Source organism: Apis cerana, linkage group LG12 (genome assembly GCF_029169275.1).
Source record: "Apis cerana isolate GH-2021 linkage group LG12, AcerK_1.0, whole genome shotgun sequence".
Taxonomy (NCBI): Eukaryota; Metazoa; Arthropoda; class Insecta; order Hymenoptera; family Apidae; genus Apis; species Apis cerana.
The window spans coordinates 8410977-8424156 of NC_083863.1; the positions used below are offsets into that span (position 1 = coordinate 8410977).

The 13180-nt window shown below is 18.6% G+C and overlaps 2 protein-coding genes across 3 annotated transcripts; one reads left to right on the forward strand and one right to left on the reverse strand.

Annotated features, from left to right (window-relative positions):
• The first annotated feature begins 107 nt into the window (after positions 1 to 107).
• LOC107998882 (transcription factor IIIB 90 kDa subunit) lies at positions 108 to 12668 on the forward strand. Its single transcript, XM_062083011.1, has 15 exons — positions 108 to 488; positions 889 to 1102; positions 1234 to 1318; positions 1440 to 1576; positions 1784 to 1888; positions 10113 to 10262; positions 10496 to 10589; positions 10668 to 10800; positions 10892 to 10988; positions 11117 to 11272; positions 11382 to 11467; positions 11543 to 11780; positions 11888 to 12062; positions 12156 to 12337; positions 12436 to 12668. Exons 2-15 carry the CDS (start codon positions 889 to 891, stop codon positions 12567 to 12569), a joined length of 1986 nt encoding a protein of 661 aa, XP_061938995.1. The 5' UTR covers positions 108 to 488; the 3' UTR covers positions 12570 to 12668.
• Positions 2574 to 9752, reverse strand: LOC107998957 (BTB/POZ domain-containing protein 6-B). Of its 2 annotated transcripts, none has more exons than XM_062083012.1 (7): positions 9470 to 9752; positions 7324 to 7605; positions 7078 to 7225; positions 6797 to 7013; positions 5338 to 5524; positions 5089 to 5267; positions 2574 to 5001 (listed from the first exon to the last, which is right to left on the reverse strand). In XM_062083012.1, exons 1-7 carry the CDS (start codon positions 9564 to 9566, stop codon positions 4537 to 4539), a joined length of 1575 nt encoding a protein of 524 aa, XP_061938996.1. In that variant the 5' UTR covers positions 9567 to 9752; the 3' UTR covers positions 2574 to 4536. The 2 variants fall into 2 exon arrangements, with proteins under 2 accessions (XP_061938996.1, XP_016914019.1); XM_017058530.3 differs by lacking the exon at positions 9470 to 9752 and adding an exon at positions 8213 to 8467.
• Positions 12669 to 13180: the final 512 nt, after the last annotated feature.

The window sequence follows — 13180 nt, forward strand, 5'->3', positions numbered from 1 at the left end:
ATTTAAAATTATAAGCAAAATTTTTATAAGTAATAAATTTATAATTAAGTAATATAGAAAAGAAGATTTTTAAATTATTTTAAATAATTAATATTAAAGAGAAAGAAAGAAAAAGTAATTATTTTGTAAATATATTTAAAATAAATAATAATTTTTATATTTAAAATAGTATAAAAATAAATTATATATTAAATTATTTTTATATATAAATTAAAATTATTTTTTTATTTTTATTCAATCATTAAAATTATTTTAAATTCTAATATATTGTAATTGCAAATGATTACATGAAAATCAATGTTATTTCAAAAGCTACATTTGCATGATATATAATAGAAAGCGTTGCAAATCATTTAAGCTAGTATATGCACTTATTTTTTTCTATCCAACCTTTATGTCATGTTATGACAATGTATGCTTTCAATTTAACCTATTAAGATAAAAATTAAATTTATTCTAAATCTTCGTATTCTTATATAAATTAAAATGTAAGTACTACTTTATTATATTATTTAATATGACATTAATTAACATGGTTATTTAATTTATAATTTTAATATACTATTTAATAATCTATAATTAATATAAAGAATAAGAGAAAATTAATATAGAGAATAATTTAAAAATATGATACAAAATTATTTTTTTTAAATTATTTCTCAGTATAATGAAAATAATTTTTCTATTTATTTTTATAAATATCTTGATTTTTTAAAGATTTAAAACATTTAAAATTATTAAAAAATTAGTTATTTACTTTACTAATATTTTAATTAATATTAATTGATACATATATATTTTAAATTAAATTATTTTTACCATAAATATGATTCTATGTTTTTAATAATAAAAATCTTTCTATAAATAATGATATTAACTTTTAACTAGATGTCTGGAAGCAAGTGTCGAAATTGTGGATCTACAGATATTGAGACAGATCCAGCTCGAGGAGATGCAGTCTGTACAGAATGTGGATTTGTATTAGAAGATCAACTTATTGTTAGTGAAACAGCTTTTAAAGAGACACCATCTGGTAATATGATGGTATTGGGTCAATTTGTTGCTAATGACAGTACTGGAGGAGCGACAGGATTTGGAGCAAGTATGTTATTATAAAAAATATAAAATTAAATATTATTTGTTTTATATATATTATTTTTCTCTATATATATTTATTTATTTTTTATAAAAATAATTCTAAAAAATTAAATTTAGTAATTTTTATATTTATAGCATATCATGTCAATGGAAAAGAATCAAGAAAAATAACATTGCAAAATGCAAAAAAAGGAATAACTCATTTATGTATGCAATTACAGTATGTAAATTTTTTCTATTTTTTAAAAGAATATTTAATATTATTATATTAAATTATTTATTATTCTTTTTATATAATTCATAAAATATTGTATATCCTGTATATTTTATTTTTTTAATAGATTAAACCAACATTGTATTGATACATCTATGAATTTTTATAAAATGGCATTGAATCGACAGTTAACTCGTGGAAGAAAACAAGCACATAATCATGCAGCTTGTGTTTATATTACTTGTCGTACAGAAGGCACTGCACGTATCCTTTAAATTTTAAAAAGAAAAATAAGATTTTATAATTATATTTTTAAAATTTATTTTTGCTAATCCATTTATATTCATTTTTAAATATAAAATATTTAATTTAATATGAAATCTTTTTAATATATAATTTAATATATAATTTCTATTTTTTTTTAAATATGATAATTTCTAAAATTAGATTTATACTTAACTAAATAATTAGATATGCTTATTGACATCAGTGATGTTCTTCAAATTTGTGTTCATGAATTGGGACGCACATATCTGAAGTTTACACAAGCTCTTTGCATCAATATACCTTCAGTAGGTGAGCATTTTATAAATTTGCATGATACAAACTTTATTTTATTTTACTTTTTGCTGTGACTCAAAAATAGAATATTATTTTATAAAAATAAAAATCTTTCAATATTATTTTATTTCTTACATTAAATGCATTAAATACATTTTGTAATGATGAGATATTTCATATTTAGTGCAATAAAATAGTGATAAATAATTTAGAAAAGTCGAAAAAATATAAAGAGATTTAAATTTTTATAATGGCTATTTTTATTTTTTAATAATCTTAGATAGATTATTGTATAATTATTTTTCATGAAATTTTACTACTTAAAATTATAATTTTTTTGTAAAAATTTTGTAATATTTTAATTTTATTATTGAACTTAAATTTATATGTTATATTATAAATACATAATAATTAAAACTAAATAATTTAAAATTCTTAAAGTTACATATAAATTTTTATATTTTTTTTTATAAAATAAAAAAATTTTATTTAGGATAATTAAATTAATTTGCTTTACTTATATATAAATATTATATATAAATTTTTATAAATTATTTTTAACAAATATTAATTAATATTACATTTATTAGTTTTTAAAATAATAAAATTAAACAAATAATTTCTTATGCATATTATCATTTTATATTAAATTTAAAAAAATTTTTAAATTTGATTAGTAATATTAAAATTATTTTCAATATTTGTTTTATTTTCAGTTTATTTAGAAATAATGTAATATATCAGTTAATTCTATTATAATAATAGTTCAAAAGTATTTACGATATAAGTATAATATAAGATCACTATTTCTATATAAGATTCTGATATTTATTTAGATTTATTGCTTATATAAAAATTTTCAACTACATTTTTCATACTTTAATATATGTTATATATAATATTAAATAATTTTAAATAGAAAATTTAGAATAAAAAAATGAAACTAAATATCTTACTTTATTAATAATAAATTAGCATAATTTAAATTCAAATTAATTTTTTATTTGAACATTTTAGTATTATTTTAAAACATATAATTGATATTCACTTTTTTCTTAAATGCCAATCTTAATTTATACTCAAAATTTATTTATTATTATTATTTTTTTTTTTGGCACTTGCCAATCATGCTAACAATAGGAAGGCATTATTTTGTACATTTTATTATTATTGAAATATTGCAATTCATTGTACTTTTTTGAATAGTAGTTACTATTCTATATTTGATGCCAGATTCTATGGCATTATTGAATATAACATAATGTTTATTATAAAAAATGATAATTATAGTTATAATATAATTACTTATATATTTGTATATATTTTATCTTGAAATTATAGTAGAATTTTTTTTCTATTTTTTACTTAGATTAGGGTAAATTATAAAATTATATAAATATGTTTGAAATATCTTAAAATATTTATATGAAATATTGTGATTTTTATATTGTATATAAAAATGCTATTTTATTTTAAGGATCTATACTTAAATATTTCTTTCAATAATTTAGTAGTTATCTTTTGCATTATATTAATACTTAAAAAGTTAAAAAGAAAAATAAAATATATATTGACATAATATAAAAAATAAAATAATGATTAAATAGAAAACAAATATTGTTATTCATAGGCAGTTTCAATCATAATATTATATTATACATAGATTAAAATTATTTTTCATTAATTGTGGCATGTTCTAAAATACGCGAATACATTGAATAAAAGTAAAAACAATATAATCTTTTTTCATAAAATGACACTATACATTGTTCATTTTAAATTATTTTAAATTATTTCATATTATATTTTTTTCAATTGAAAATTAATTAATTGTGATAACAATATAGATTCAAAAATTAATTGATCCTTGTATATTTTTTTATATCATTATTAACAATAATTTTAAAGATAGCAAATCCTTTTAAATAGCACTTATTAACTTTCTCAATTATTTTCTATTAATTTAAAGATCATCTTTACATTTTTTTTTCTATATGTTATCTAACAAATATTTTATATTCTTCACTTGTATATTTACAAATAATGCATCAAATATTTATTATGCGAAAAATAATTTTTCAAAAAAAAAAAAAAAAATAAACTAAAAACACGTGAATATGTAAAAATAGTAATAGACACACTCTCTTCTATAAAAAATATTATTTTAAAAAAACTAATTTAAATTTAAATACATTTATTTTATTAATTACCAAACAATATCTTTTATAATTTTTAGTTTTATTATTAGTTTTGATATATAAATAAATATTATTTTATGTATTATATTTTATTTTTGACATTTTTGTTTTATAAAAATAAATTTTTAAGAAATAATTTATATTTTGCATTTAATGTATTATAAAACAAAAAATTTAATATAAGTAAAGAAACTATTATTTTTTAAATATTAGATTAACAATAACAAAAGATATAAAATTATAATAAAAAAAATTAACTTTTTTTATGAAATATTCACATATTACGATTCTATATTAAATTTAAAATATAAATATTTGATATTTAAGAGTGTCTCTATTATACAAAATTCGTCATTGATTTAAAAATTATACGTAAATTAACAATTATATAAAATATTGAACAATGTTAAGGTACATATTTTTAGAGACCATCAGTTAAACCATTATTTCTGTAATAAATTTCCATCAGTCATCTACTGGTGGTCCATAAAAAATTAATTCGGGTATTTGTCCGCCCTGTACACCAGTACCATTCGTACTTTCCGAACTACATTGAAATTGAAAGTTTACATTTCCAACTGTTATTTCTGACATGCCTTCTTGACCAAAATAACTCAATTCTCCTCCATCTAATATTACACTAGCTGTATAAAAGCATTCTGGTTCGATTTGAATTGGATTCTCAAAATATACATGAAAAGTACTACTCGAACCATCAGAAAAAAATTTCGTACTATTTTCAGACAAAACACATCCCAATCTTTTAAGTTCAATGCGAACATTATAATCTGCAGCACCAGACGAGCTTCCATATAATCCAAAACCAACAACAAATATTCTTTTGTCAACGCTAAATTGAATTGAATCACATCTGCCTCTATAACGCCATTGATTTGATCTATATGCACATGACTGAAACCTATGACATACCTGCAAATAGAATAATAAAACAAATATATGATAGAATGAATACTTCATTTTAAATTTAAGTAAATGATTTTATTTTATGATATTTACTTGAGTTTTTAAACCTTGTCGAGGTTTAATAGGAAAACAAAGTTGAGGTTTATTACTAGCAGTAAAATGTAAGAAGACATCAATTGTTTCTTGTTGTGTTAAAATTCCAGTTTGAGCAGCACTATTAGCAAATTCTTCTAAATTCATAGCAGGAAGTCTAATTAAATACAAAGCAGATCCTAGAATAAAAAAGAAAGCATTATAATATAATAATATTTTTTGGTTTAAAATTTTAAATTAAATATTTACCCAATAGACGTCTTTGATTTGCTGATGAAGGTTCAAGTTCTTGTCGTATACATTCTGCAGTAGCCCATCTTAATGCAGCATCCCAAACATGTATTTCCTTACAGTTTAGTGTTTCTCGAGAAAGCACTGATTCAAGAGTATGAATATCAATATCCACAAAGCCATCTGATCTTAGTGCCATTTCTGCCTAAATTATATTAAATTTTATATTTACTATCTTTATACAAATATTTTAACAAAAATATAATTTCTTAATAAATAATAAATTTATTACTTTAGATTTATTTTTATTAATTTTACATTTATTATATTGATTTTATATCAAATAAAATTAAAAAGTTCTTTTTTTTAAATTAAAAAATATAAAAAAATTAAAATCTATTAAAATTAGAAATAAATTTCAAATTGATTAAAATATAATCTTATTAATATTATTTAAATAAATATTATTTTCTAAATAAATATTTTTATTATATGATATAAGATAGAGTTTAAAAATAAGAACAAATTTTTAAAAATAATTTAAGTATTTTAAATATTTATTTTAAAAATACTATTTTTATTGTAAGAAACTAATTTTATAATTTCTTTAGGAAATTTTTAATTTGATTGAACAGTTTAATTTAATTTTATAATAATTTATTACAATTAAATGTTTTATGAATGCTAATAGTGTAATATGTATATAAAAAATGAATTAAACAAATATGTATATGGTAATATATGATATATATACATTACAAGAAAATTCATGTTAAATTATTTTATTTTCATATTTTGTGAAAATGTATATTGTAAAATTGCATATTGATCTTTCTTAATTTTAATAATTAATGAATTATATTTTTACTAAGTTATATATAAATGAATTGTGAGTAAAATTATATTTTAAAAATTAAAAAATATATTTTGTTTTTTTTTCAATCAGTCTTTTCAATTATATTTAATTAATTTTATTAAAAAAGAAATAAGCAATTTTATCTTAAGCAATTCTTAAATACTTAAATTAAATTTTTTAATGTATAAAATAAATATTATAAATTATTTAAGTAATTATTGGATTAATATTACATGTTATTTTAGAAAAGTTATAACCATTTTTTCTATGTTCATATTCTTCTATAAAATTATCTTCATAAGTTACATTTTGTGTTACTTCAATTTCTAATTTATTATCTGCAAAATAAGGTTCACTTCGAGTTCGAAATAGGGAAAATGATAATCTTTTATTATTAAATTTACAACAATTATTCTCAGATAAACTGAAACAATGAGATACTACCGATAACCTATTCTTCATATTTCCATAATTATTACTTTTTGTTCTGTGAATAAATTGATATTCAGAATCTTTTAATTTGTTATTCAAACAATTTGAGGAATTTGATTTACTTTTTAATGTTACATTTAAATTATCATTAAAAGTAAAAGATTTCAATATTCCTTTATTTAAACTTACTTGAGCATCTATAACTTCCCAGCAACGTTGCATAAGATCTGGTTCTTCAAACAAACGAGATTGACTTAAAAGTAAACATGCATTTTTTGCTGTTAAACTTGTTTCTAAATAATTAACACATGCTCTTGCTAAATGAGGGACTATATACTTTTTAGCAACATAAAGTGTTGCTAATACTGTATCAGCTTCTAATTGTACTTCATCACAATACATATACCTGAGAAAAAAATTATGAAATAAGTAGTAAATAATTTAATTGTCATAAAAATTAAAATATTCACCTTAATAGAGCAAGAAAAGCAGCAGGTTCAACATCTGGTACTTCTATATCTCTTTTGTTCTCTGCTAATCCACCATAAAACATAGCATAAAATACAGAACTACCAGTAGCTAAAACATACTTATGTGCTGGTATAGTTTGTGTATGACCTATAATGAAAAATCATATTTAATGTTATTTAATATAATATTATTTTATTTTTTATTACTTCTCATATTAATATACATTCGATGATTTTATAAATTACCTGGACTACCAACAATAAATATAATATCAGCCATCAAATGATTGTTAAACATGGCAGCATTTCGTTCACGAACTGTAGGTTTTGTTGCTTGCCAATTAGGATCTTGTGTACAGTCTTCAGGTGATGATAAATTTAATTGTGCTAATGGAGATGATAAGGAAGACAATGGTGATGCAGGTGCACTTAGTGGTTGGTTTATTGTCCCTTCACGTTGTAATACAATGGAAGAAGATAATGGGCTTACAGTAGGTGGTGAATCTGATACAGGAATCAGCGATTCCGCTGAAACATATGTAACATCAAAATTTTAGATTTAAAAAATTTTTTTTTATTCTTCATTATTTTAACATTGACATTGATTGACATGATCATAGTTAAATTAATTAAAATAAATTAGTTTTGTAAAATTGTTATTTTATTATATTAAAATAATTTAATATATGCATAATTTTATATATTACACAAAAACTTAATAAAAACGTGATATTCTTAAATATTTTTTTATTTATAATATTCATTATAAAAATTAAAGTTAAAAGTATATTATAAAATTTTATTAATTATAAATAAATATTTAAAATATAAATAATATAATTATAAAAATTGTATTATAATATATTGATACATTTGAAACACAATTTTTTATAAAATTAATTAAATATATTTTTATTATTGTATTAAATATATTAAAAACTGAAGAGGTTATACAAGATAATATTTAATAATTAAATTTAAGATCCTTAAATAAGATTATTTATTTTATAATTAATTAAAATTCTTTTCATACATCTATATTTTTATGTATTGCTTTTAAGGTGTTGTATAATTTATCACCTTTTTGCGACGCTTTAATTAAAATAAACACAAAACAAAATCATGAAAATTTTACCCTTAGTATACATTATTCCACACGTTTAAAAATAATTTTGAATAGAATATTTTACTTTTTACAACATGGTAAATATTTATCATTTAGCATAGCTTCAAAACTTCTCATATTCAAATATTATCATCACAAATATACACTTAACTATATATAAATACGTATCTATACATATATGCGTAGCTATATATTCTTAGCAAATTTCATCTATGAAAACTTCGAGTAATACTACATTAAGCTCGGTTTGTTCCGTTTTTATTCGTATAATTTCGTAGAAGATTTGTATGCACGTGATACGTATGTCAAATAAATGCGTATACGAGTATATATATTATTATTATTACATATTTTAAATTATTTGCAGAATAAATATATTTTTTATCTATAATAATTACATATAGTTTTTCTAAATAATTTTTTCTAAATAATTATTAATTATTTCAGAATAATATTGCATATAGAATAATATAGAATAATATAGAAAATTATTAATATAGAATAATATAGAAAATGTTTTATATTAATATAATAAAAAAAATTATTTAAAATATATAAAATCTAATTAAATTTAATTAAAAATTGTAAAAATATATACAATTATATATATAATTTTAATAAAATATAAATTATGTTATATAATTATATAATGTTATTATTTATTTTTATTAATTTATAAATTTTTTTATAATTTTTAATATTATGTAAATATAATTAAAAAATTAAATATTTAAAATATTTTTTTTATATTTTTTGATTTGATATATTATTTTAAAAATATATTATTTTGTAAAAAAAAATTAAATAAAAAATCATAAAAAATAATTTAAAATTTATGTTATGAAAAATATTATAAAATTTATATATATTTAATATTATAAAATTTATATATATATTTATATATATATATTTCAAAATTTCATGTATATTAATTTATAAAATATATTTATGTATATTTTATATAATATTTACAATAGTTAATTACATTATCAAAATTATTTTTAATGAAATTATTTTCAAATCAAGTATACTTATTTCAAGTTAAATACATTGTTAAAATGTTATTAAATATTATTATATTATATATTATTATATATACTGAAGTATAAACATTACGCAAAATAATAATGTTCTCTAAAATAATTAAAATAAAGTAATTTTAAATGATTTTTCATTTATTTATATTTATATCATTTAATCTAATAAATGTATAGATAGTATTTAAAATTCATATTATGTTTATTTATATCTATAATTATCTCTTACCATTTAACCATGGATTAGTCTGTTTAACTGTGACGTTGTCTTGGAAGCGTTTCATCGGCTTCGTTGATATTTTCGAATAAAGATTTGACATGGCCATTGTCACTTTTTAAACTTGATGCCCGTTTTTTCTTAAATTATAACACAGAACGATTTTGGATTTCAGTTATATGGACACCATGTCAGACGGGCGCTGGTTAGATAGTTCTGTACTTCGGTCGATAGGCAACTTAGGGCACGCGCGTCCATATATCGGGTGTTTCTCAAAAACGCAAATTTCGATCTGCGCAGTTATATATGTATATACATTTGACAGACAGTGTTCATTTATAATTTAATATACGAATATGTAATATACATCTTACTATAATAAATTTTAAATCATATATTTAAATCAAATATGTTATCTTATATTATATATTTTTTATCATCTTACTCTTTTCATTTGGATAAGAATAAAACATAACAATATTGTATCAATTATGTTAAAATTTGAATGAAATTATTATGATATATAACATAATATATTATATATATTGTATTTTAATAAAAGTAAAAAATTTATATTTTTTTTACAATTTTATATGTTTTTTAAATTGTTAAATTTTTAAATTTTTTATATTTTTAATATTTTTTTCCTTTATAGATCCATGTTTATATATTATGAGATTTGCAAACAAGTTGGAGTTTGGTGAAAAAACTCATGAAGTATCGATGACAGCTCTACGAATAGTTCAAAGAATGAAAAGAGATAGTATTCATAGTGGACGAAGACCATCAGGATTATGTGGCGCTGGTATTAAAAAATTTAATTTTTTTATAATTAAAATTTTTTTAATTTTGATATAAATATTTATATTTTAATTTAATTCATTTTTTAAATTACATATAATTTTTACATAAACATTAATGTTGTAAAATACTAAAAATAATATCAAATCATTAAATTAATTAAAAAAAAAAAGATCAAATAAATTACGAAATTAAATTAAATTTTATAATAAATTAAATAAATTAATCTTTCATTAGCTTTACTAATGGCTGCTCGATTACATGAGTTTAATAGATCACCTACGGATATTATAAAAATTGTAAAAGTCCATGAATCAACATTACGTAAGAGGTAAAAGATATTCAAATAAATTTATTTTTAAATAAATTTAAAATTAATAACTTTTTTTTTATATGTTAAAATTTATAGACTTATAGAATTTGGTGATACACCTTCGAGCGCATTGACTCTTGAAGAATTCATGACGGTTGATTTGGAAGAAGAACAAGATCCTCCAGCTTTTAAAATAGCACGAAAAAAAGATAGAGAACGATTACAAAGAGTATAAATATTTTTATGTTATAGTACAGTATAAATATATATATATATATAATATTAATATAATTCTTTTTAATTTTATTTTTATTTTTTAGTTAGAAAATATAGATACGGAGATAAATGAATTGCAAGCTGAAATTGATAAACAGTTGGAAGATCATAGATTAGGAAAAGCAAGAAAACGAAAAGATGGTAATTGTAATAATAATTTAAAAATCAACTATAATTTGTTAAATATTTTTTTAGAAGAATAAAAATTTTTTGTTTATAAATTATTTTTTAATTATAAATAAATAGCGTAATAAAATATTAATTTTCAGCTGCTGTTATAGAAAAAGAAGATACTGATAGATTTATAAGAGAAAGTAATTTAGATGTAATTAAAAATTACGTTGAGAACGATATAGATGACCCTGATGATGAAATTCAAAATTCTGAATCAAATAATGCAAATAATCGATTAATTATTGGTCTCGGTAAGAATTCAAATAATTTTAAAAGAAATAGAAAAATAAAACAGAAAAATAAAAATATTTAATAAATTTTAATTATATTAAATATATAATAAAATTTACAATATTAAAGGTCCAAACATTGCTTCAATGGGATTAATATCAACAAATAATCGAGAAAATGAAACAAAAGAATTAGTAAACATAAATTTTGAAAATGTAAATAAATTTAATTCTATTAAAATAATTATCATTTATTAATATTTATTTTTATAATATTACTTTCTATTTTAGAATTCTGGAGAAATTGACGTCGCTGATTTAGATGATGAAGAATTAGATAGTTATATTATGTCGGAAAAAGAAGCACAATTTAAACATAACTTATGGAATAAAGTTAATGCTGAATATTTAATTCAGCAAAAAGAAAGAGAAGAAAAACGCCAAAAAGAAAAAGAAGAAGGTAAACCTGAAAAGAAACGACGGCGAACTACTAAACGTAATAAAAGTCAAGCTCCTGCAAATACTGCAGGTATAATATTATTAATAAATTTTATTACATTAATAAATTAATATAAATTTAATTATATTAATAGTTTAATTTTTTGTTAATTATTAAATTTTTTTAAATATTTTTAGGAGAAGCAATTGAAAAAATGTTACAAGAAAAAAAAATATCATCAAAAATTAATTATGAAGTATTAAAAAGTTTAAATGTGAGTTTAAATACTTCAACTAAAGAACAACAAAAAATTGAAGAATCAATTCAATCATCAAAAATAGAAATAAATAATATAGCAAGTTCTAGTAAAATGTTAGTATAATATTTTTAATGTTAATTTTTTTTTTTAGAAAAAATATTAATTAATGTTATATTTATGCTTGTCTATTTTTTATTTTTATATAGATCTAATGTTTCTATTTCAATGAAAATTCAAGATAAGCCAATTACACCAATAACAAAAAAATCCCGTTTAATTAAACCACAGATTCAACAAACAAAAAAAGAAGAAATACAAACATCTGATGACATAGAAATTAGTGACATAACAGAATCTACCCTTTCAAGAATGAATTCTTGTGATATAGGTAAATTATTAATTTTGATTTATTAAAATTTTTTAAAAATTTAAATTTTATTTTGTTTAATTAATTATTATTCTATTTTATATTTATAAAATATATAGATGAAACAGATGATTATGTTGATGAAGATATTGAAGCTGATCCTACAGAAATGACTGTTGGAGAAATGCTTGGACATCATGGATCAGAAAATGAGAATGATTTTGGATATGGCTATGATGAAGAAGATTATTAATTATTTATAATATTGTACTTATTTATTTAATTAATACAATTAAAACTCAGTAAAAAGACTGCTGTAAAATTATGTACAAATAAAGCATTTATTATTGTTTTTTCTTTTTTTTCTTTAAATATATACTTTAAATATATAATTAATTTATAATTTAATTTTATTTAGTTTTTCAATTTTAAATTTGATTTTACGATATTATAATGTTGTAAAATTGTTATAATTTAATTTATTTCGCCTCAAATCTTTTCACTTTGAAAATCATTTTGAATAAAATTTATATAAAAAAATATATATAGAAATATAAAAATATAAAAATATAAAATATAATCATTAACATTTATTATATTTTTTATCTCATGAAAATTATTTTTTGTTAATTAAAATTTATTGATGTATTCAATTTATATCTCTCATCTTGATTAAATTATATATAATCAAGATTTAACAATTATAGACAAAGAGAGCAAATAGTAAAAGAAACAGAGATAGTATAAAAATATTTAAATCAATGTTATTTTCAGAGTGTCGCAAATAAAACATAAAGGAAATGAGACTAGATAGAAATAATGAAGATAGAAATAAAATAAGAATTGATCGTTAGCACCATCTTA

Coding starts and splice junctions, on each gene's coding strand:
- LOC107998957 (XM_062083012.1), bottom strand. CDS start 9,566: ATGGCCATGTCAAATCTTTATTCGAAAATATCAACGAAGCCGATGAAA. Junction 5,525..6,796: donor GGGAAGTTATAGATGCTCAA/GTAAGTTTAAAT, acceptor AATATAATTTAG/GCAGAAATGGCACTAAGATC. Junction 5,002..5,088: donor GACAAGGTTTAAAAACTCAA/GTAAATATCATA, acceptor TTCTATTTGCAG/GTATGTCATAGGTTTCAGTC.
- LOC107998882 (XM_062083011.1), top strand. CDS start 889: ATGTCTGGAAGCAAGTGTCGAAATTGTGGATCTACAGATATTGAGACA. Junction 1,319..1,439: donor CATTTATGTATGCAATTACA/GTATGTAAATTT, acceptor TTTTTTTAATAG/ATTAAACCAACATTGTATTG. Junction 10,801..10,891: donor ATAGAGAACGATTACAAAGA/GTATAAATATTT, acceptor TTTATTTTTTAG/TTAGAAAATATAGATACGGA.